The sequence below is a fragment of the Medicago sativa genome, chromosome 5 (genome assembly GCF_051527215.1).
Source record: "Medicago sativa cultivar Bolivia chromosome 5, Bolivia_mono, whole genome shotgun sequence".
Classification (NCBI taxonomy): domain Eukaryota; kingdom Viridiplantae; phylum Streptophyta; class Magnoliopsida; order Fabales; family Fabaceae; genus Medicago; species Medicago sativa.
The window spans coordinates 72,501,374-72,525,896 of NC_140753.1; the positions used below are offsets into that span (position 1 = coordinate 72,501,374).

General features: G+C 33.4%; 2 protein-coding genes across 11 annotated transcripts; one reads left to right on the top strand and one right to left on the bottom strand.

Moving 5' to 3' along the window:
- Positions 1 to 8,464: 8,464 nt before the first annotated feature.
- LOC146924720 (uncharacterized) lies at positions 8,465 to 12,583 on the bottom strand. 8 transcript variants are annotated; one of them, XR_015010244.1, is made up of 8 exons: positions 12,373 to 12,583; positions 12,173 to 12,242; positions 11,834 to 11,916; positions 11,674 to 11,731; positions 11,257 to 11,376; positions 9,499 to 9,691; positions 8,879 to 9,394; positions 8,465 to 8,756 (listed from the first exon to the last, which is right to left on the bottom strand). XR_015010244.1 is itself a non-coding variant. In XM_085709664.1 (8 exons), exons 5-7 carry the CDS (start codon positions 11,317 to 11,319, stop codon positions 9,151 to 9,153), a joined length of 636 nt encoding a protein of 211 aa, XP_085565790.1. In that variant the 5' UTR covers positions 11,320 to 11,376; positions 11,674 to 11,731; positions 11,834 to 11,916; positions 12,173 to 12,242; positions 12,373 to 12,583; the 3' UTR covers positions 8,465 to 8,756; positions 8,879 to 9,150. The 8 variants fall into 8 exon arrangements, 6 of the variants coding, with proteins under 6 accessions (XP_085565790.1, XP_085565795.1, XP_085565791.1 ...); XM_085709664.1 differs by adding an exon at positions 10,072 to 10,103 and having other exon boundaries at positions 8,879 to 9,691; XM_085709669.1 differs by adding an exon at positions 10,072 to 10,103 and having other exon boundaries at positions 11,674 to 11,916.
- A 529-nt stretch (positions 12,584 to 13,112) lies between these two features.
- On the top strand, positions 13,113 to 18,424 carry LOC146924721 (GPN-loop GTPase QQT1-like). 3 transcript variants are annotated; one of them, XM_085709672.1, is made up of 11 exons: positions 13,113 to 13,303; positions 13,712 to 13,872; positions 13,980 to 14,059; positions 14,834 to 14,908; positions 15,049 to 15,152; positions 15,234 to 15,390; positions 15,496 to 15,583; positions 15,864 to 15,936; positions 16,019 to 16,149; positions 17,930 to 18,038; positions 18,142 to 18,424. In XM_085709672.1, exons 2-10 carry the CDS (start codon positions 13,736 to 13,738, stop codon positions 17,985 to 17,987), a joined length of 903 nt encoding a protein of 300 aa, XP_085565798.1. In that variant the 5' UTR covers positions 13,113 to 13,303; positions 13,712 to 13,735; the 3' UTR covers positions 17,988 to 18,038; positions 18,142 to 18,424. The 3 variants fall into 3 exon arrangements, with proteins under 3 accessions (XP_085565798.1, XP_085565796.1, XP_085565797.1); XM_085709670.1 differs by having other exon boundaries at positions 15,049 to 15,390; XM_085709671.1 differs by having other exon boundaries at positions 15,049 to 15,390; positions 17,930 to 18,024.
- Positions 18,425 to 24,523: the final 6,099 nt, after the last annotated feature.

Here is a 24,523-nt window from a genome sequence, read left to right on the forward strand (position 1 = left end):
AGAAAATGAACTATCACAGATTCGATGCAAAAATGTGGAGGACTCCCCAAAAAGTAATATTTCTGGTCAATTAATGCCTGAGCATCTAAAGATGTGCATGTCAATTCCAGAGCTAACTCCAGTGCCCTAAACTCAAAGGGATTATTATTATGAAACTAGAAAACTGAATCTTATTATTGAATAGAGCAAAGAGTACAAGGGTATTTATACTAAAAAGCAGTTGCACCATAACATACAATGGTGATGCAATAGCGTATAATACAAGAACCCTAACTAACTTGCTTGGATCCCAAGATATCCTTATTTATACTATTATCATGTAATAGCCCCCCACAAGTTAGAGGTTGGTATAAATCTAACAACCCTAACTTGGATAAGAGGAGAGTAAAAGGCTGAGGCAATAAGGACTTGGTGAAGAAATCAGCAAGTTGATTTTGAGATGAAACTGGTAAAAGCTTCATGATTCCAGATTGAAGTTTCTCTCTGACAAGGTGACAGTCAATCTCCAAGTGTTTGGTGCGCTCGTGAAAAACTGGGTTAGCAGCTATATGGAGGGCACTCTGATTGTCACAAAACAAAACAGGAAGCTTGGAGCATTGAATCTGAAGATCCTTGAGAAGATAGAGAATCCATTGAAGCTCACATGTTGCTGATGCTAGAGCACGATACTCAGCTTCAGAAGAAGATCTAGAGACAGTGGTTTGTTTCTTAGTTCTCCATGATATCAAAGATGAACCTATGAAGAAACATTGCCCAGAAATGGAACGTCTGCTATCCAAACAACCAGCCCAGTCAGCATCTGAAAAACCTTGAAGATGAAGAGAAGAGTTCCTGGGAAAGAATAAACCTTTGCCTGGGCATCCCTTAAGATATTTGAGAACTCTCAGAGCTGCATGATGATGGGATTGAGTAGGTTTAGATAGAAATTGACTTAACTGCTGTGTTATGAAGGTAATGTCTGGCCTGGTGGAATTAAGGTAGAGCAGTCTCCCAACCAATCTTCTATAAGAAGGTATGTCTTCATATGGTGGAGAAGAATCATTATGAAGCTTTAAAGATGCATCAGAAGGAGTGGAGACAGGTTTGGAGCTGATTGCATGTGAATCAGACAGTAAATCTAAGCAATATTTCCTTTGACATAGTGAAATACCTTGCTTGGAGTGAGCAACTTCAAGACCAAGAAAATACTTCAATTGTCCCAAATCTTTAATCTTGAAAGAAGCATGCAGAATGGATTTGATATGTTGAAACTCAGTAAGAGAGTTGCCTGCCAATATGATATCATCCACATAGACAAGTAAAATTGTGAAGGAAGAATCAGTCTTTTTGGTAAAAAGTGAATGATATGCAGATGCTTGAGTGTAATGTTGTTCAAGTAGGATTGAAGTTAATTTCTCATACCACTTTCTACTAGCTTGCTTTAATCCATATAAAGATTTGAATAATTTGCAAACTTGATTTGGTTTGGAAGATGTGACACCAGGAGGAAGCATCATATAAACATCCTCTTGTAGCTCTCCATGAAGAAAGGCATTGTTGACATCTAATTGATGAAGATGCCAATTGTGTATGGAGGCCAAAGCAATCACAAGCCTGATAGTGGTCATTTTGGCAACTGGAGAATAAGTATCAAAATAGTCAAGGCCTTCAATTTGAGTGTAGCCCTTGGCAACCAATCTAGCCTTGTACCTTTCAACTGAACCATCAGCATGATACTTAATTTTATAAATCCATCTGCAACCAATAGGTTTGATATGATCTGGTAAATCAACAATCTGCCAGGTACCAGTTTGCTCAAGAGCTGACAATTCAACTTGCATGGCTTTATTCCAACATTCATGCTTGCTTGCCTCAGCATAGGTTTTAGGTTCAGTGTGTGAATGTAAAGACAAGACAAAATGAGAATGAGAGTTAGATAAATTTGCATGAGACAAATAATTGGAAATGGGATATGGAGAAATATGCAAATGGTTACAGACATAGTCTTGCAGATAAGCAGGTGCATTTCTAGTTCTAGTTGAGTGTCTGGGTGAAGAAGGTGTATCTGGAGATGGAACAGATGAGGAAGGAATGTTAGGGGATGGATCAGGTGAAGAAGCAGAAGGTGAAAGAGGAGGAGATGATGAATGATAATCATCATCATCAACAATGGGAGTTGGTGAAATGGTTTCCACATGATCAGAAGTGGAAATGGGAGATGAAGGAGAGGAAAAATATTCCCATTGAGTAGTGATAGAGTCTTTATTTGATGGATAAGGTAAATAATGTTCATGAAAAACAACATGTCTTGAAACAAAGACTTCTCTAGTATGAATATCCAAAAGAAGAAATCCTTTATATCCTGACTTATAGCCCAAGAAAACAGTTTTCCTGGCTCTAGCTTGGAGTTTGGTTCTATGAGATTGAAGGGAAGATGCATGACAAAGACAACCAAAAACTTTAAAAGTATTGATGTCAGGTAGTTTTTGATAAAGCATGTAATATGGAGACTGACCTTGAAGTAAAGGAGTGGGCACTCTATTAATAAGAAACACAGCATGCAATAAAGCATATGGCCAATAAGAAGCAGGAAGTTTTGATTGATACAAAAGGGCTCTTCCTACATTCAAAATATGTTGGTGTTTTCTTTCTACCCTACCATTCTGTTGGGGGGTCTCCACACATGATCTTTGATGTAAAATACCATGAGATTCATAAAATGAAGGAATGGAGAATTCAGGTCCATTGTCAGACCTAATACATTTGGGAGTGACATTAAATTGATTTTGGATCATAGTAATGAATGATTTAACATGTTGAGACACTTCAGATTTATTTTTGAGCAAGATTATCCACAAAAATCTACTATGATCATCAACAATAGTGATGAAATATTTATGACCATGTATAGATGAAACAGATAAGGGACCCCAAATGTCTAAATGTAACAGTTCAAAGTTAAATGAAGCATTAGAGGTACTTAATGAAAAAGGTAAATGTCTTTGTTTAGCAAATTGACAAATATCACACACAGAGTTTTTATTATCTGAAACAATATCTGAATACAAAGAAGACATCATAGTCAATCTCTGATGAGAAAGATGTCCAAGCCTAAAGTGCCAAATGGCTTTATTAGGAATGATAGTACTAGAGTTACAAGAAACAGATGAAGCTAAAATAGCTTGCACTTTATTAGTAGTAACAGATGGAGCATGAAACTTGTATAATCCATCCTGCTGACTAGCCAAACCAATCATCTTCAGGGATTTGGAGTCCTGTATGATGCATTGGTCAGGTGAGAATTTAAAGAAACAAGACAATGATTCACACACTTTGGCTACAGACATGAGATTGAGTCTAAAAGAAGAAGAATATAAAACATTGGTAAGATAAAATTGAGGACTGAATTGAATATTGCCAGAGTGAGTGACAGTGACAACAGATCCATTAGGTAAAGTGACATGTGCAGGAGGAATAGCATGATATGAGCTAAACAAGTGCAAATTACAACATATGTGCTCATTAGCACCAGAGTCAATTAACCAATAGGAATCTGATAAAAGAGGAGAAGTGGTATTGATTATACCTGCAGAAGTGTTTGAAGAGGGAACAATAAAGCTGGAGGAAACTTGAGGGGAGGCACTGATATTATTGACAGTGCTAGAAGTGGAAGTTGATGCTGAAGGAAGCAAGTTTGCCTGTTGTAATAAAGCTACAAGTTGATCCACCTTCTCTTGAGACAAACCAGATACACCAGTAGAAGTATTGACTTCAGATACATCACTAGAAGAGGCATTGACCTGTGAATTTTGCTTATTCACATTGGGAAACCCATGCTTTTGATAACAATAATCAACAGTATGATTGGTTTTGTTGCAGAAAGTACAATGTCTGGGAGGCTTATTGTAACCACCTTTACCACGCCCCTGAGACTTTCTGGCATCAAAAGCATTAATAGAAACACTGCTATCATCAAGAGTCACCATAGCAGGTACAGAAGTATTATTGCTCTCTTCTTGAACAACCAAGGAAAACACTTTGTTCAGTGTAGGAAGAGGATCAAGTAAAAGAACTTGAGTCTTAACCACTGAAAATTGTTCATTGAGACCAGTGAGAAATTGAATAATCTGGTCTTCAACCCTATAGGTCTTAGGTAACTTCACAGCATCACACTTGCAAGCAAAAGGACAATGACATGCAGGAAGAGGCCTATGTGAGTGCAACTCTTCCCACAAAGCCTTCATCTCTGTGAAATAATCCAATACAGACTTGTTACCTTGCTTCAATGTATGAAGCGAAGTTCTCAATTGAGCAATGCAAATTCTATCAACTTTGGAGAAACGCTCTTTCAAATCTTCCCAAACCTCAAAGGCAGTGTCATGAAAGACAATTGTCTGTGCAATTGAGTCTGAAACCGAGTTTATAAGCCATGAATGAAATAGGTGATTGCAACGTTCCCATGCATTACGGTTCAGATCATCTTGATCAGGTTCAGGTAAGGTTCCATTGATGAAGGAGAGCTTGTTCTTAGCTCCTAAAGCACGGTGCATAGAACGACTCCATGAAAGATAGTTAGAACCATTGAACTTTGGTAAAACAACAACGGAATTTGGTCCTTCGTTGGGATGAACAAAGAAGGCGGATTCAGAATCCGATTGTTGATGCTGATTGTTATTGCGAACCATAGTGAAACAGAGTAAACGAAAATTGAACGAAAAATGAAGAAGACGAAGATGCTTCAATGGCGAAACAACGGATCAAGAAAACAGAGTAAAATCAACTCAACGAAGAAGAAGAACAAGAAGCTTCTTCACAAATCAACAAGAATTAACAAGAATCGTTGCAATTGAAGCAACGAAAATGGCGGAAAATCAGAGGAAGAAGATGAAGATTCAACAAAACTTCATCTACAAGGCACAACGAAAACGGTTACGAGGATCGTAACAAACTTTCCCTTGAGGGAAAATCTGATACCATATTATGAAACTAGAAAACTGAATCTTATTATTGAATAGAGCAAAGAGTACAAGGGTATTTATACTAAAAAGCAGTTGCACCATAACATACAATGGTGATGCAATAGCGTATAATACAAGAACCCTAACTAACTTGCTTGGATCCCAAGATATCCTTATTTATACTATTATCATGTAATAATTATCATCTGTTCAAACAGTTGAAACACTGTAAGCAATTCTATGGAATAGTTACCTTAATCGAAAAGCTTTAAAACACTTGCAATAGCTTGAAGCAAAATAAATAAATATTGCTTTCAAGAAACAAATCGCAACAGCTACTGAAAGCTGAAGAAGTATCATATTCAATTAAGGTTTTCAAATTGATTCCGACAAAAGACATCCCATTTCACACCACTCAATGCCTTACCCTCACAATTCTTCTACTGATGATCTCAAAATCTATAAAGTTGATTAATTGAACTATATAAAAATACATAGGCAAAGAAAAAAGCGCACAATGAACATCAAAAATCGACTCACTGATATCTTTTTCTTTAATTATGTTATGGAATAAAAGATTGAGCAACCTTCAACAGTGACAATGCTACATATTCTGCATTGTAATTAATAAATTAAATTGCAATTCATTTCTTTAGTCCTAAATCCCTTCTTGTCCCTGTTACAAGTAAATAATATGCTCTCATATGGTCTATGAAGGTGAAGGTGATCCCCACTATTCTGAATAGGACAAACAAACATCTTTAATAGAGATGGAGCGATATCGGAATAAAATATAAGCGACATGGATAATATGTTAATACCTTCTGCAAACTCTCATTACTACCAAATGGAGAATGTAAGGGGGAACTTCTTCTTGTGTATGTTCGAGGACTATTGGTTTCAAATGGAATACCATCGCCACTTGACTCTGTTCTCAACTTCCATTGGTTTCCTTTATCGTGAAGCGATGTAAATTCTCATTTTCACAATGTAATATGTTGAAGGAAGCCAATGTAATTTCAATATTGTTGGGGGAACCAAAAACAATATAATTTCTCTCACTTTTCTTCACCTGCTCTCTCTCTTATGCACATATTTCTGGAAGTATGTACGATTTTATGAAGGCTTAAATGAGTAATTGGTCCTTGCACTTTCACCAATATTTGGCATTAGTCCCTACACTTTTTTTTGTTTGGCTTTAGTCCCCGCACTTTGAAAAAATATTGCAATTGGTCCTTCTGTTAACCTAAGGTTAAAAAAAAAAAACCTAAAACTAACTGTGTGCCACGTGGACCAATTATTACACGCCATGTGGCACACTAAAAGATAAAACTGCTGAATTAAAATAAATCATATAAAATAATTCATTTTTAATTATTTTTATTATTTTTATTGTTTAGTGTTTAATTAGAAGGGTGCCCCCTAATAACAGCAAACTCCTTGAATATAGCTGGTTGACGCTTCTTCAACCTTGGGCCACAAATCAATCAACATGGTAGTCCTCTGTTGTAGCAGGTTTGTTATTTACAGTAGAAATGTTAATGAATTTGATTTGATGAAACACTTACATTCAATGTACAAGCTAAACAAATGGCCAATGATTACCTTAAAAAAAACACGGATATCCATTAATAGAAGAAAAACAGAAATGCAACTCAACAGTACAAAGTTGAAACGCAGAAACGCATCTCAGTGGTAAAGGGATCAAACGAAAGTGACGGTAAAATGGAGACATAGGTCGAAACCGCGAACATAATCGAGAACGGGAATGAAATCACGAAATCTAATTAACGATGGAGGTTGAAATTGATTTTATGGATGGAGGACGAAATCAAATCGAAATCTGATGAATGAAGGACGAAATTGAATGGCAACGTTCAAGTTGAAACCCTGAAATCATTTTCTTCCCCTTTCTCGTGTTAGTGTTTTTCTTCTGTTTTGGTCTTTTGGATATCTCTTATCTTTTTAATTCTTAATTTCCAATTAAACAATACTACTACTAATAATAAAACTAATTAAAAATGAATTATTTTATATGATTTATTTTAATTCAGCAATTTTGTCTTTTAGTGTGCCACGTGGCGTGTAATAATTGGCCCACGTGGCACACAGTTAGTTTTAGGTTTTTTTTTAACCTTAGGTTAACAGAAGGACCAATTGCAATATTTTTTCAAAGTGCAGGGACTAAAGCCAAACAAAAAAAAGTGTAGGGACTAATGCCAAAAATTGATGAAAGTGCAAGGACCAATTACATATTTAAGCCTTTTATGAATCTATGCATGCGCCTAATCTATAGTAGTTTGCATATTCTTGGCATTTATAATGTAGTTTTGCTGGATATTTTTGTCCTGTATATGTTGCATAGACCACTTTTTTAATGTGCACTTACAACATTTTTGTGTGATCACTTCTTATTACATAATTTAGTCCATGAATTGTAAAACCCTACTAGAGTTATAGATAGGAGAAACTATCTACAAACACAAATTGATGAGATTCGTCGTATCCATGTTGTGCATATCCAATGCCTCTTTCAACCAACACGTTGGACAACACAGTACGGCAAACCTTGTTTATATATGTTAACAGACAGCTGTCCTATCTAATTCTCGAAGAATTTTACAATTTAGTGACCAAATTATGTAAGAGAGGTGATCATACAAAATACTGTCATTGCACACTAACAAGTGGTTCATATATCATAGACCGGCAAAAATATCCCGCAAAACCACAATCTAAATGCCATGAACATGTAAACTACTATAAACTAGGCGCATGCGTAGATTCACATAATTACACATTCTTTCAGAAATATGTGTGTCATTTGTGCTACTCTATAATAACACGTAAACTGAAAACTAAACTCAAAATAAGAAACGTGGACAGTGTCACCTCGGTTAACCATACAAAAATTGAACATGTTTCAACTTATTGTAAAAGTTATAAAAACCATTATGAAGCTAAAAAGTCGTCCAAGTCTCGTATTAAATTCAATAATCATCAAATGAAGCACGTAGCATATAAAAAAACCTAGAATTCCAACAAAATTAGGTACCCGTATCCACCAATTCATATCAACTTAAATTTTAACACAATCTCATATAGATAAAGCGGAGGTACCGGAGTTTGAACTCCGGTCATGACGTCCAGACTAACAATTTTGGTATTTTTGTTAGTTAAACCAGGACTTATGTAACAACAATTCTAAAATTTTAATCAGTGACAAGTATACTTTATAACAATAACTAGTCGCCGACCCGCGCTGTCGCGCGGGTTAATGATGAGAATCATATAGAAGCATCGTATGAAGCATATAGAAGCATCTTCTATAACAGAACTATATATCCAGCCAATTTGAAAATGATATTACTACTTCTGATAAAAAGTGGTAATAGTAATATCACAATTTGAATGATTTGTTTTGATTGATTTGCTGCAATTTGAAAATGATATTATTACTTTTGATAAAGGATCTTAACATTGATATTACTACAATTCTTTATCATAAATGTTTTGATGCCAGTAGCTTTGAAATCCAGCCAAGATTCACGTTTCACATAAGCCATATATGGCGCATTCACGTTTCACATAACATAATACAACTGAAAGTCAAATGAGTTAAAAAAACAGAGAACAGAACATAAGAATTAGCATCACTGCTAAAACTACTAATTCTTGCAAGAAAATTACTTGACATCTTCAATTTTCATACACAACACGTTTGGCTTTTTTGTGGTGGATGCACCGTCTTCTTTCATAATGCCTTTCTAGTTGGAGTATTTGTTGAATCAGCAACAATCAAGTCATCCTTAAGGTTTCCTGAATGATTAATTGAACAAATAATTAGTCAAAGTAAATTAGTTAAATAAATCTCGACTATATGCCAGCAAATAATTTAAATAAAAAAATATATACAAATGGGGCTTGATCAGCCAACTGACCTTAGTCCAGATGCAGGGGCTCCAAAGCAGGATCCATCAATGTTAACCTTAGTCCAACCAATATCTGGAGAGTGCCAGTAGACATTCTCAACGGCACTTAGTGTTTTTGGCCTTAAAGGAATATGAAACATATGTGATAATTTGGTATCCAGCATAGCATATTTAGAAGCTTGAATTATGTTGAAGCTACATCCTACTTCCACAATAACACTCCGAAACATATGTTCCATCGAATGCGCATTATTATTGAAATATCTATCATTATGTTTTATCTAAATCCTCCAGATAATGTGCAGAACTGCTGCTATCAAAACCTGCTGAACCTGTTTGCTCCAGTTACCAACACAATTGTCAATCACATTCAGCCATCCTGAGCAGTCCAGGTCTTGGTCAATCCCAGTGCACAACCTATGCCAAAGCTTCTGCATTTCTGGGCAGCAGAAGAAAAGATGAGTGGATGTTTCTTCATGTTGATGACAGAAACAGCAGATTGACACAATCTTGCAGCCCCTTTTCCTAAGATTCTCATCCGTCGGCAACTTGTTGTGAGCTAATCTCCAGAAAATGAAAGACCTAGAGGGAGGTACGAAATTGTTCCAAACTAACTTACACCACCTCACCTTAGGACCAGAGATGTGCAAGGTGTTATAGGCAATTTTGCTAGTAAGTTCTCCATCATCAAAGGCCCTCCAATTCAACCTATCGCGGGAATCATCGATAAAGAGGGCAACCGTGAGAATTTGCTTTGTTAACTCTTCAGACTTTTGTATCAGATACATGGGGATATTCCAATTAACATCCAGAATTGGCAAGCTGAACAAAGTTGAATTATAGATTAATTGATACCAAAGTGCTTAACAAACAATCAAATTTAGTTACTATATATATTAAGTATACCCTATGAAAGCCAAGACTTCTACAACGAATGCAGTGGAGATTTACAATGATATTCAAATATATGAAAGTAAAGTAAATGTAGTGTAGCCAAGTTTTTTTAAATTAGCATTGTATTGTATTGTAAGTTATCTAAATAGAAAATTCTACTGATTAGTCTTCAAATGAAATTTATCAAGATTCAATTTTAAAACTTGAGAAGCATCTAGGGAGACTAAGAAGCATTTGAGAAAATTACTTCAACATAGGAGGTGAAATTGAACCAAAATGAGATAAATGGAAAGCATTTGTGAGTCAACCTTCCATTGAAGTTTGCAGGGCCATTACAAACCTTTCATCAATAAATACAAAATGAGTGGCAAAATGTGAGAGCGCATGCTGAAAAAGCTAATGGACAGATACACCATCAACAACCTCTTTTATGACAGTTCTCCATAATCAAAACAGGATACATGAATGGCATTAATACCATTGATTATTGGCATGCATCGTTTTTGCAATGCTGCTCGAGTTAGAAATCACTTAATACGCACCAAAACTTCTTAGTTAGAATTGTATATCAGAGTATACTTAGTTAGGTGGCAATGAAGCACATGGTGATGAATAATTTCTTTGTTTCGTATTTTTTTATTACAAACTTGACTGATAAGAAAAAGAAAGTAAGAGTACATTCCCATTCACTATGAAATGGTAGTGGAGAGAAGCATAAAGAGAAGTATGACTCAAATTAAAGCTTGAACCAATTGATAGAATATAAAGAGAAGTACGAAATTACAATGAAGAGAAGCATAAAGAGAAGTACGAAATTGCATCATAGAGACTTCAAAAACTAAAAAGCCATGAAATTGTTCACAAAGCATAAACCAATCTAAAACAAAATGAATTGCATGACATTAAAGCTCTTAATAAAAACCATAAATATATCCCTTTCCAAATTTATTCTACAAAGTGGATCAAGAATTCTTAATTATTATATATCCATCAAGATTATTGTCCATTTTGTTTGTAATAAACAAAGGTTAGTTAGTTATGTAGAACTCACATCTTACCCAATCGTTGCTTTTCAAATCACTCTTACCCAAAAGGCTTATTACAACTTATCTATCAACGCAACAAAAGATCTAAAGGATTCCTAACTCATTGAGTTAATATTTTTAAAAGGAGGAGTGTTTTCCATTTTCATTGAGTTAATTACAGGACTAAAAGGTAGCAGCAGAGGAAAAGAAAAGGGTTGCAGCAGAGGGATTCATCATTAAAAAGATAGATTCAAGAATTAATCAAGAAAAAGGCCTTGCTGCCTTTAGGATAAAAGCAACACACTTCTGAAGTACGTATCCAGTAATCGTTGCAAACTTCTCATTAGTGAATCAATTTAGCAGGGGAGTTCACTTAACAATTAACGATATCGGTAATCTTCAAACACTGATTTTTCATCCAATAGAAGAATGACTTGGATAAAAAGAATAGAAGAATAATAACTTTACCATCGGTATTGAAGAATGACTTGGATAAAAAGAATTGAAGAATAATAACTTCACCATCAACATTGGTATCCATTCCAAAGACCAGAAAAAACTCAAATCAACTTATCATTGCTTTCCATTCTACAAAATAAAAAATAGAAGAGGAAGGGTAAGATGAGAAATTCGAATATGTCAAAAGCATCAAATAAGCCTACATAAACTTAATGCAATCTAAATCGTTACATGCTATAATTAGGAGTTTTTTCGTCGATAATTAGGAGTTTCATTAAATAGCATCACACATCTAACAGTGGTCAAGGAACATCTTATGGCCCATAAAAATCATACAAAATAGATCACTACAAAAAACAAAACAATCTAATGCTATAGCCTATAAGTCTATAATGATCTTGCAAAACACCCAATGCAATGAACTACCTATTGCTTCAAGCAATGAGATTTAACAGCAAGGCCCCCCACTCGACTAATCAGAGCTCTAAAATAGCCAAACAATGAAACATAATCAGCAGGAAAACTTTGCACACCAGAGGTAAAAACCAGAAGAAAAAAGACAGCAGTAAATACTCTTGTACATCACCTAGTTTCCATGATCCTTCTCAATTTATTAAGAGAACACCAGCAGCAGTAAATACACTTGTACATCAAGCGCCCACAATTTTTCTGCAGTCCATACACATGCCCAAAAAAAAAAACTTAATTATCTTAAAAACAACCTAATCTGATTTATTTCTCTATTGAAACAAATGAAAGTTATACTCAAAGTAAGTGTGTAGGTGTAAAACATATGAAGATAATTTTCAAATTCTTGATCCAAAATTTCAACAGCAAGCAAAATCAAATAGAGGCAAGCCACCGAATTTATTCATCTATGTATCTATAGCAAGGAAAATATAACGAATTATTAATCAATCATTACCTTAACTACTTCCTTTGATGCGGGATTCTCTTCTTGCACTCAATCTCACCATTCTCCTTCGAACTTATCACTGTAACAGATGGATCACAAATCAAGCAACACAATTGTGAAAGAAGATTGTAGATGGCTGAAATGAATTTGAAAACAGAACCCAGCAAGCGAATTAGAGAGAAATGGAACCCCAAATGCTTAAAACTTACCAGTTACCACCCATAAGAATTGATTCATAAAATGAAAAACAAATTGTAATGATTTTGTTTGATTGTGAGTCGAAATTGGAGATTTAAACCGTAAGGAGAGAGAGGTGGGGAGAGAGTTTAGGTTTGTGAGGAGAAAATTGAAAATGGATTGGGAGGAGAGGAAGAATAAGCTTCCGTATGGGAGAGAGAGGGAAGAAGTTGTTCTTCTGTTCTGAAACCGACCTCTGAAACCGACCTTATGCTTTAATTGCTCAATTTTCTGTTTTGTCACGTGAAGCATCATCCTATTGGCTAATTGTGTGGCTATTATTTTGCAGTTTCACAACCAATTCACATTGCCGCCCAAACACACACCGAATCATAAGACAAACACACATGCAATGCTCTAGTCATTACAGTCAACATTTGAATCCAAGTTTTGGCGCCGTAATAACTAAGGGCTAAAACGTCATTACCATAAATTTAAACCCTAGGGTTTTACCGCCAGGCCATAAATCAGTTCAAAATGTCTGAGTATGCTTAGGTTATGGCTAGGGTTTATGTGCAGAACTATTTTCCATTTAAATATTAAGGATTCTATGCCACGAAATATTGGAAGAATTAGACATAAAACAATTACAAAGTAATAAATCAAAATAAAATATTAGCACAAATAAATATGTTTTTTGATAAATTTAAATAGAAAATAGAAAACTTATGTCTATCTTCTTAATATAATGTCATTTTAACAAAAAGGGTTTAAATGAGAAACTTCAGAATTTTGAGGGGTGAAGTATCTGGAGTAACGGGGTTAGCTCAGCATCGTCTCTTCGTCTTCGTTCCTCACCAACACACACGACCAGTCCTCCACCACCAGTGAGTGAACCGTCGACCAGTTCTCCTCTCTCTCAGCCGGTCAACCCATCTCATCACCTATCTTCTTCTCTTTCAGGTCAATTTTGAAATTACTATACTGAAATTGATAGTAGCATTGAGAGTAATTGAATTAAGATAGTGAGAGTAATACTACTGAAATTGAAATTGAAATTGATTTTAACTTTTAGGGTTTGGTTACTAAAATGAATGATTTTGTTTGAATATCTCTAGCATCTATCTTTTTAGATTTACATTATATGTCTTTGTTGTGCAAAAAAAATGGTTATAGTAGTATTCTTAAGCTTATTTATAACAAGTGGAAAATAGGGCATTTGCTTTGTAATTTTGTATAGTTTCTTATTAAATTTTGTATTATTTAATCATTTGACAAAAAAATATTGCCCCACTGATATTGGAAGTCCAGGTCCGCCCCTGTATATAGTTAATACAATTTCCTCATTCATACTTGTTTTGTTTGTTGCAGCATAATTGAAAAGAAGGAACAAAAATGGTGTTTGGGCAAGTAGTAATTGGTCCTCCTGGTTCTGGAAAAACTACTTACTGTAATGGCATGTCTCATTTCCTCAATCTTATTGGAAGGAAGGTTGCTGTTATCAATTTGGATCCAGCTAATGATTCATTACCGTATGTATCCTTCTCTTTCAAACATTTTTGTTATTCTTAAAGCTGTCTTTTTTTCTGTTGTATATAGTTAAATTAGTTGATATGGTTTACCTTGATATTGAATATAGATATGATTGTGCTGTCAACATTGAGGATCTTGTCAAACTTAGTGATGTCATGATACAACATTCTCTTGGTCCTAATGGGGGTAAGTAACTCTATTCTTTTTTTCTCCTTTTAAGGATTTAAGAAGGATTTAGAGATTATTGAGTTGGGTAGGGATTTGATATATGATACCACATTATGGCGCCATTTGATCCATGTAGCCGATCCAACTTAGTGGGATAAGGTCTGGTTGTTGTTTAATGTCATAACCAATAGTACTATTGGGTGGTGGTGGTATATAGCATCGACACTTCGGATTGAAAGCGTGTTGGGCATCCGGCACTGACAGTCTGACACATGTAGTTACATTCACTTTTATTTTCTTAAACTATTACATGTGTTTACATGGCAATGTTATTGGCGTGTCTTATGTTTGTGTTAGTGTTTCATAGGTGATGGATTTTGTAAGTTTCACTTATAATATAACAAGTTACATAATATACCAATCTATTGTTCTTTTGAAAGGGACAGCCCTACCTCAATACCTTTTATTAAAGCCCTGTTTGGATAAACAACTTAATTATGTACTTATAGGATAAGCTTTTTTAATATATGTGCTTGTGTATAAGCTAATTCTATAACAAAAGTTAAAATAAAGTCAAATTGTTCTCAAATAAGCTATAAACTATTTTTATAAGCTTTATGGAGAGCTTATCAGTTTATGAACATGTCATTAACTGTTTCCATAAGTTCATCCAACAATCTCACTAGTACTTATGCCAGATAAGCTAAAAAAAATGGATAGCTAAACAGACACTAGGTATTCGTGTCTTACTGTATTCATATTCTGAAATTTTTACTTGTGTTGTACAAGCAGGTCTTGTATACTGTATGGATTATCTAGAGAAAAATATTGACTGGTTGGAAGCAAAATTGAAACCTCTTCTGAAAGGTCATTACATTATTATACTTTATTTTTTAGATTTACATCCTAAATCATCCTTAAATACACTCACAAACTACTATTATTCCTATTTGGCTAAACTACTCTAGTGTCATTATGACAATATTATTCACGTTTCACTGTTTCAGATCATTATTTACTCTTCGATTTTCCTGGCCAAGTGGAACTATTTTTTCTTCATTCAAATGCCAAGAATGTCGTCATGAAACTCATAAAGAAATTAAACTTGAGGGTATATTTCTGTTCTTCGCGCTTTGCTAGTGTCAAACCATGTCTTATTTTAAGAACTAATTTGTGTGTTCATTCTATGCAGTTAGCGGCAGTTCATTTGGTAGATGCTCATCTTTGTAGTGACCCTGGGAAGTACATCAGTGCATTGCTTCTAACCTTATCCACAATGCTACATATGGAACTCCCCCACATAAATGTCTTGTCAAAAATTGATTTAATTGAGAGCTACGGAAAGCTAGGTGCTGTAATTACTTGAGTGCCAAGGGTTAAAATGCATTTTTTTATAAGCTGGTTATTTTAGTTGACAAATTTTTTATGTTCATTTTTCTGTTTGATTGTTGCAGCTTTCAACCTTGATTTTTATACAGACGTGCAAGACTTGTCATATTTGCAACACAGTCTTGATAGAGATCCGCACTCTGCTAAGTTCAGGTGTGATTTGTGGTGTGGAGATTCTTTACCTACTGGCCATTCTTCTGAGTGTAATAGTTTTTCTGAGTGTGATAGGAATGTTGTGTTTTGTACTTGTTAGAACTTTTGAACTGTTTTCTTTATTAAAGTGTAGCTTTCTAAGTTGTATTTCGTTATTTGTCTTGACTATGCTAGCCATTTCATACCATGTCAAATTGTTTCTGATTTCATCCTTTGGGTTAGGTACACGGTTTTTTTTATTGAGCAAATGTTTTAGAAGAATTATGTGTTATATTTGCAGGAAGCTCACAAAGGAATTGTGTGAAGTCGTTGAACACTACGGTCTCGTAAATTTTACAACCTTAGATATTCAGGTACACCAGATATGCTTAGTTTTTTCATTTGTTCGTATCAAACGTTCTGTTGAAGTTCTAAAGTTGGATTTTCCTTTTACAGGACAAAGAGAGTGTAGGGAATTTGGTGAAGCTGATAGACAAAACCAATGGGTACATATTTGCTAGCATAGATGCAAGTGCAGTTGAGTTTAGCAAGATTGCTATGGGAGCTCCTGATTGGGATTATTATAGATATCCTTTTTTTCTTTTCTCATGCAACTATTCTGACTGATTTATCTTTTACATTGTGATAAGTAACTATAGTAAATAACATCATTTGCTCATCAATTTCATAGTAGATTTACCATTCTGCACTTGAAATCTGAATAGATTCTCTTTGAATGCTTATACTGTTTTTGAACTGTATTTTAGTTCTCTAGTATCAAAAGTGACGGTGGTATTGTATTATAAACACCATAGCTGCCTCCTAAACTATAATGGACTCCCAAGTTCATTCCATTAGTTTGCGGTAATGCCTGATTGTGACTTGAAGGGTTTATGTAAAAGCTCTTTAGAAAATGTTCTTGCTGGCAGAACGACAATAGGTCGAGACCCTTAATTAGAGGAGAGTTAGGGGAAATGTATTGGCCAATAATAGTCTTTAAAGGGGTTTAGTAGGTGACTGTTCTAGACATGTAACAAACCAACTACTGTTACAGGCAGTAAGTTAGTAACTAATGTTATAGTTAGTTTACTGAAAGAACAAAAAGGGTCAAGGACCCAAGGCTAGGAGAGGAAAGGATTTAAGAAATATAGTGAGGAAATTGAGAGAGTTGTGAATCTTTTAACCATCCAGAAATGTTTTTCATTCTTTGTATACAATTGGTCCATAATGCAAGTATATAGGAGGGGAGAAGAAGGGGCGTGAGAATAGTAGAAGGAATAACTGGGTCTAAGAAACAAAGCCTACTTGTGTTGTGTATGAAAGAAGAAAGAAACACATGACATTTGCTCTTGAGGGAACGGAAGAGAGAGAGAGAGAGAGAAGAAGAGCATAACAGCATGGGCAGATGGAAAAAAAAGTATCTAGAGATATAGCTGATATTTAGTCGGGAGGAAACTGAGCAGGGTCGTAATATTTTTTTTAAGTGATCAGTGAATACTTTTTGGCTAGGCTGAGTGGAGAAACTGGTTCTTCCTTTGAAAAAGGGGTTCTTCTGGTCTTCTTATTTTGATAGGCCCAAAATGCAAAATATATAGAAATAAATTAATTGGCTTTTGAGTACTGAAAAGAAGTGTACTTTAGGCCAAGCCATCTTGGAGTATTTAGGCCACACATTATATCGGAAGAAGGGTTCATATCAGACCCTATTAAATTGAAGCTTTGTATTGTATGTGGTTATGGCCTACACCTACACATACAAAAGGATTCAGAAGGTTCTTAGACTTGACGAGCTACTATGGGTACTTCGTTCATGGTTATGGGAAGATTGGCGTTGTATGGAATAAGGAAATGCAGGCAACATTTGTGAAGTTAAAAGTAGTGCATTTCTGCACTACGCATATCTTTTTCTTGTTTATATCCAAATATATATTTTTCCTTGTAAACAGGTCACAAATATATTTTTTCTCAACCAATGTTTGAATGTCATAAAAGACATTATTACTTATTAGTCCTATTTGAAAGAAGTCATAGCTCTATGCAATTGTGTAGTGCTATTTAGTATTTACTCTCTGAGCATCTTTTCAATATAATAACGAGCTATGTGACTAGTTCAGGTAGGCGGGTACTTTTTGCCCTTATTTTTCAACCAAATGTTAAAGGGCCACCCTTTGAGGATTCTTGTTTGTATGTAGTCCTTTGTGTATAACAATAATATTTAGATTACATTTTGGAGCAATGGAGCTGATAATGCTAGGTTTAGTTAGTGTTCCGACCATCACAAGTTTCTCCACTATGTTGCTTATTCCCGGACACTAATTTTTAATAATGATGAAATAATGATGAGCTTCCCTTAACTCAGCAATCTACAGTTGCAGCCGTGCAAGAGAAGTACATGAAGGATGATGAAAACATTGATGATGATTGATGTGGAAATGCTTATTATTTTCTTTCAGCAGTGCAAGGCAATGACCACCTAGTAATTTTACTTCATTCATTTTAAGTTGCTTGTGTTTTGTGCTTCTTCTGTGAGTTCTGAAACCAATGTGAACATTACTAATAGCCTGTGATTCCCATTTCAGATATGGACTATTGTGACAGCATCTGTATTTCTCATCCAAAATTTTGAGAACATGGTGGAAGCAGAAGAGCTTTCAGTTAGTTTCATGATATTATTATTACCTAATTCCAGGCTAGTACAAGAATAAGCGTACTAGGCTTGACTTTGTATAGAATCCCTACCTCTTTTTAGTATCGAACGATATTTTTGTTGTTATTTGAAGTCAATTCATTTGAATTTTTCTGAAGTGTAGTTTTGCTGTAAATTATTGTGGCATATCATGGTTTTGGAAATCATTTTACTAACATGGTGCAGCATAAGTGATACATATTTAGATTTCTTATCCATTTGATTGAGAGTTTGATCATTGGTGGGTAAGTATTGGAAAACATTTTTTAAGAGATGCAACACCTGAAATGAATCTATGATATTTTGTGAGATTAGTTTATGTACTAGCGCATGAGGATAACTTGATTTAACAAAAGAAAATTACCTTAATAATTTTCTTTTTTCACAATTATTAAGGAAAAAAAGGCAGTAGTTAAAAAACAGAGCAAACATGCATATGCATTGCAAGATTCCTTCTACAGGTTGGAAGTGCAAAACAATGATACTTCTTTTATGCATTGTTGTAGATAATGATAATTTCTAGTTATTTATGTCATGGTAAAATAAGTAAATAGTATTAATTAGGGAGTGCTAGCGAAGCTAGCCAAGTTTTTTCTAGGGAGCCAAATATATAGGAAAAATAAAAAATACTTTGACAGATATGATCTTGACAATTTTCGTTGTTGACAAAGTTCTGTGTGTGCTTACTATAAGGACTTAGGTGCCAAAACAAGAAAAGTAAATGTATCGATCAAGTGATGATGTGTTGTCTTTTGTATTTCTACTAATAATTTCCACAAATAAACTTATTTGGGGTGGCTAAATCTATATTATAAGAGTAGTTAAACACAAAAATGCACTTACTTATAAAAAAAATGGGGTAGCCAAGGCCACTCCAAGTTAACACTACCCTTTGCCCCTTAATGTGTCCCTTGTTTTCAGTCGTACTATGTAATATTTTTGAACACGTGAGAAGAGAGTGGTTGTGATTATGCAGTTATTTCAAAAATGTTTCTGTTCTTAGCTTTATTCCAAATCATTGAAAAACGACTTCTATAACCTTTGAATGTAATGTTATAAGGTAAGTGTTATTATTAACAGCACATGTATTGCTTACTCTTTTTAGCAAAATGCAATGCCTACTCTTAATGATATTATGCGGGGTCTATCTATATATATCTGTATTAGGAGTCTATGTGCTTCAAACGTACTTGAAACCAACCACTCTCTTTTTTCAATCTTCTTCTAATTCTCTTTCCCATGTCTTCTCCTCACTCTTCACAAGCCTACCCACCTGAACCACCCGCCATCAACCCTCCAAATATCACTTTCCCACCAGGGTTTGATCACTACAAAGATCTTGATAATGGTCATCATGGTTGTGGTATCCCTGCTTGGGGGATCGTTGTCATCGTAGCAAGTTCTTTGTTTATGTTTCTTTTGATGATCTGTTTGTTAGGAGCAGCTTTTCCCAACCTTTTCAAGTGGTGCAAACCGGCTCCACTACCAAGGACAGAGGCGGCGGCAGCGAATGCAGCGCCGGAGGATGGTCGTCCGTATGATGCTTAGAAGAAGATGATGGTGATTTTTCATGCTAGCTGTTTCGAAAGTGTAATGTTAATTGTTCATGTATGAATAAAAATCGTATCTGGTTATTTTCAATGAGTTTATTTCATCATTTTCACTGCATTTAAGAATGATGTTATTCTGGTCCTCTAAAAAAAATGACGTTATTCTGGTGATTAGTTTCACTTTAAACTAGCAACAGACCCGTGCTAAGCACGGGCCCGTGCTCCGCACGGGCTGATCCTTAAATTGTGATTTATGCGTCAAAACACATTTACAATATTATTTACATTGAAAAATAAGAAAAAAATTAATTATAAAAATGAAGATAATAATAAAAATATTGAAATAGTTGTTATTGAATATTATAAAGTGGTAGACCAAAAATATGTGAAAATATTATAAATAATAAAATCACAATAATGATAACGGGGCCGTTAATAAGCCCCATGATTTTTATATATCATTGAAAAATATTTATAATTTTTTTAGCATTTTTTTTATTTTTATATGAATTTATAAACAATAAATATGTGTATCGTGCAAGATTCTTATATCAAATTATAATTAGTATATTATAATTACTCCCACTATTATTTAGAAGATACAATTAGGCATAGTAATGGGGCGGATGGGGGACAGGTTTTACCTTCCCCGTCCTCATACCCTACTACCATATACATATCCGCTACCCTACCCATATCCCACGGAGATAAGAAATCGAATCTCATCCTCGTCTCTGACGCGTTCGGGTATCCTCGCCCCATCCCTGCAATGGATTTTTTTTTTTATAAAATAGAAGTATTTTTCTTTCTCATGCGCAATGTTGCAATGCATCATCCTGCAAAGAAATGACGACGATAGATCATGACTATTGTGATGGAGAATAGAGAGAACTCTGAGAAGTGGGTGTCATCTGATAGATTGAGACTATGATTATGTGACTGAAATGATTTATGGTTTGAGTTTCTTTTTATATAAAAGGGGCAATAAAATGATTTTCTACATTCGGGACGAGTTTGGGCATGAGTTTGGGGTGGGTATACCTATATCCCCTTTACTCATCCCGTACCGGTATTTTGAAATTGGGGAAAACTCAAACCGAGTCAAGCGGGGAAAAACCCATCAAATTGAGTTTGGTTCGGATGGATACTCGCGGGTATGAGTTTTGTTGTCATGCCTAAATACAATACATAAAAAAAAATCAATTTAACTAATTAATATTTGACTGATTGTTGTCTCATGTATGATTTGTACAACAATATTAGTTAGTGTCTAATTAATTAGAGAGTAATGTTTGTCTTGTTATTTTTTTATAGTCATTCTTTAAAAGGATATAATGATTAATAATGAATAACGATTAAAAATAATATTTTATAATATGACATTAAGATAAACAAAAAAAACGTATGAAAATCATTTATACAAAAGAATTAATCTTGAAGATGTGTAATTTTATGTAAAGTAGTTGTATTTCTCATAATAAACACTAACCCCGTGTATAATTTTCCCTAAAAAAAAAAAAAACCGTGTATAATTTATAAATGAGAAAGATTTTGTAACTCTCCCAAATTATGTTATTTTTTTTTTGTTAGTGGCCGGGGTTTGAACCCCGGACCTTGCATATTTTATTTATGCATTGTCCAACCAACTGAGCCAAGCTCACGAGGACCCAAATTATATTATTTGTGATCATTCAATTGGATATAATTGAATAAATTTATATGTAAAAATGAGTGAGAAATAGTCATATGTTTTTTTCTTTTTTATTTACTCTTTTTTTTCCCGCGTTTTTTAAGTATCAGTATAAAATGTATTTATTAATGTTTTTTTATTAGAAACACACGATGAGATAAAATCACATGTACGTCATAAATTTTATTTTTAGTAAATGTAAATTAAATATATGACAAATTTGTTACAAATTAAAAAAACAACATTCAATAATTTATGAATTTTTTTATCATGATAAAAACCACCTCTTTGTAAAAAACAATTCAGGACTCGTTTTGTTTTTTTTATCAAGGGCAAAATTAAAAAAAAAACCAAGCAAATCGCCGTTTAAATATCCCAGAGGCATCCGCAAGCAAAGAGATATTTAGCTGAGGTGGAGGAGACATCCATATCTTCAAGGAATCAACATTTTTAGCACCAAACTTGGCCAACCAGTCAGCACATTCATTGGCTTCTCTCAAAGTATGATTAAAGGAGACCGACCAAGGAAGAGAAGAAAGCTTCCTAATGAGAGAAAGCAAGTTTGCATGAGGATGAAAGTCATTCTAATCAGTATTCGCAATAAGATCCAAAGCTGTCCGAGAGTCAGAATCTATGATAATAAATTGATACCCAAGGTCCCATGAGAGTCAGGACCCGTTTTGTTACTAAGAAATAAAAGTGATTTTGATATCTATTAAGTAAGAGAATTTATAAAAACAAATCACGATTTATTTTGTTTGGTTATTGTAATTAAAATCACATGTTTTAAATAATTTAATTTGTTTGGATACAACTATAAAAAATAATTTTTTTGTTACAAAATTACATCTTTAATAATTAGAGAAAGATTAACTTTAATAATTAGAGAAAAATAATAGATTGTAAATTGTAAAGATAATAGATTGTAAATTGTTTTTAACTCTTTAGATATTTAGAAGTTGAATTATAGAAAAATTTATTTTGATTGGGATTAAAATTAAGTTTGTTTGTTCTTTTAAAAAAGGTTAAGTTAGAGTGTTTTATCAAGTGTGTTTGTTTTAATTTGTTTTTAAGAGAGAAAATATAGGAGGAGGTTGAAGCAAAAGACACAAAAGGATATAATTTTGATGACGACTCAAAAAATTAAGAAGGGGTAAGATTGTATTTTTGGTACACATTAAGTTTCATAATTAGAGAATATATAATTAGAAAATAAAAGATTAAGTTTGTTTGTTATTTAAAAAAAAGATTAAGTTAGTGTTTTTTATCGAATGAGTTTGTTTTAATTTGTTTTTAAAAGAGAAAAAATAGAGGGAGGTTGAAGCAAAAGACACAAAAGGATATAATTTTGATGACGTGTCAAAAAATTAAAAAGGGGTAAGATTGTATTTTTGGTAGACATTAAGGTTTATAATTAGAGAATAATTAGAGAATAGATTATAATAAAATTTTGCTTTTTTATTGTACCAAAAAAATATCGCTTTTTTATTCTTAAAAGAAAAAGTTATTATTTTTTTATTGAAGGAAAAAGAAAAAGTTATTATAAAAGAAAATGCACTTATTCTTTTTAAGATCAAAAGAAAATAAATTGTATATTTAACTATTTTTTAATTAATAAATTCTATCAATTTTTTAATGAGTAGTAGAAAGTTAGTAAATTTTGTTTATGAAATACAATCGAGTTGGCAATAATGTCTGGGAAGTTATGGCATTTCCATTCTCACTATAAAGCTGCAAAGTGTTCTAATTTTCTGAGAAGTTTTTCCTGAATTTTTCTATTATGAACAAAATTTCTGCATTTCCTAAGTAAAAGTTTTCATTGTACTCATGATGATCGTATGTGTTTGATCCATTTCACAAAGTTTATTTAATCATTTTCAATGTATTTAATAATGATGTTATTCTTAAAGTATAGCAGCAAAATATAAGTTCTTATTTTTAATATCTTTCTTTTCTTAAAGAAATTGTTTTTTTTATAATAGACATTTTTCAGAATGCCCTTATTTTTTTTATGATGAAAAAGGATAAACTGTATATTTAACTATAATAAATTCTATAAATTCCTTCAAAAAAAATTAGAATATGAAAAATTAGTAGAATAATTACTTACCTAAATTGGCATAATTTAATACTACCTACTCTGATTTTAGTCTTCAAAATTAATTGTTCCAACACATTTTTACCTCGTCCGTACAAAAAAAAAAAAAAAAACCTTTTTAAGGTACTAAAAGTAAATACACATTAATTATTTTTTTTCAAAGAACTTTAAGCTGCGACCATTTTTATTTTTTACCATGGTCTAATGGTTTAGTGTGTGTAGTAAGAAAAAGACTAAAACGACATTAAGAAGGAGATACGTTGGACTTTAATCCCAAATCATGATCAAAGATTTAATCGGTAACATTATGTAAAGCATAATAATTGTATGAGGTGCTTGCCTTGTTCTTATCAATTGACTCTTTAATATAGTCTTGTAAATGAGATGGTTGATGCTTTAGTCTTGTTGACTGGCGTGGTGGCACAAGTGGTGAAGGATTAGGACAAAAGAATGAGGATCAACAATTTGAGTTTGAGAAGAACTAGATTTAGGTTTTGGTTTGGAGCACAAATTTAAGTGAATAATAGAACTAATTTTTAGCAATCTATAGGTGAAGACAAATTTAGATCGTTCATAAGTAAATAATAGAACTAATTTTTAGCAACCTATAGGCGAAGACAAATTTAGATCATTCATAAGTAAATAATAGAACAAATTTTTAGCAACCTATAGGTGAAGACAAATTTAGATCATTCATAAGTAAAAAATAGAATGAAAATTTTGATTGTTCATAGGTAAAGAATAGAACTAATTTTTAATTGCATAAACTATAGGTGAGACAAAATATTTTTCATTAGTCAATTCATTATAAGATAGTCCGTGTTTAATCAAATAGTTAAAAAAATCTCTCAAAAAACAAATAATTAAAAATAAATATTTATTTAATTAGTATTGTGTTATGTGAATATCTTCTAAATAAATAATAAAAATTTAAATA

Bases quoted from the DNA above. Each gene is read 5' to 3' on its own strand.
- LOC146924720 (XM_085709667.1), bottom strand. From the start codon at position 11,319: ATGTTGATGGTGAAGTTATTATTCTTCAATTCTTTTTATCCAAGTCAT. The intron at 10,104-11,256 runs GTAAAGTTATTA...TATTGATGAAAG, and splicing joins GTCATTCTTCAATACCGATG to GTTTGTAATGGCCCTGCAAA. The intron at 9,692-10,071 runs GTTGACTCACAA...AACTTTGTTCAG, and splicing joins CCTGCAAACTTCAATGGAAG to CTTGCCAATTCTGGATGTTA.
- LOC146924721 (XM_085709670.1), top strand. From the start codon at position 13,736: ATGGTGTTTGGGCAAGTAGTAATTGGTCCTCCTGGTTCTGGAAAAACT. The intron at 13,873-13,979 runs GTATGTATCCTT...TATTGAATATAG, and splicing joins CCAGCTAATGATTCATTACC to ATATGATTGTGCTGTCAACA. The intron at 15,584-15,863 runs GTGTGATTTGTG...TTATATTTGCAG, and splicing joins CCGCACTCTGCTAAGTTCAG to GAAGCTCACAAAGGAATTGT.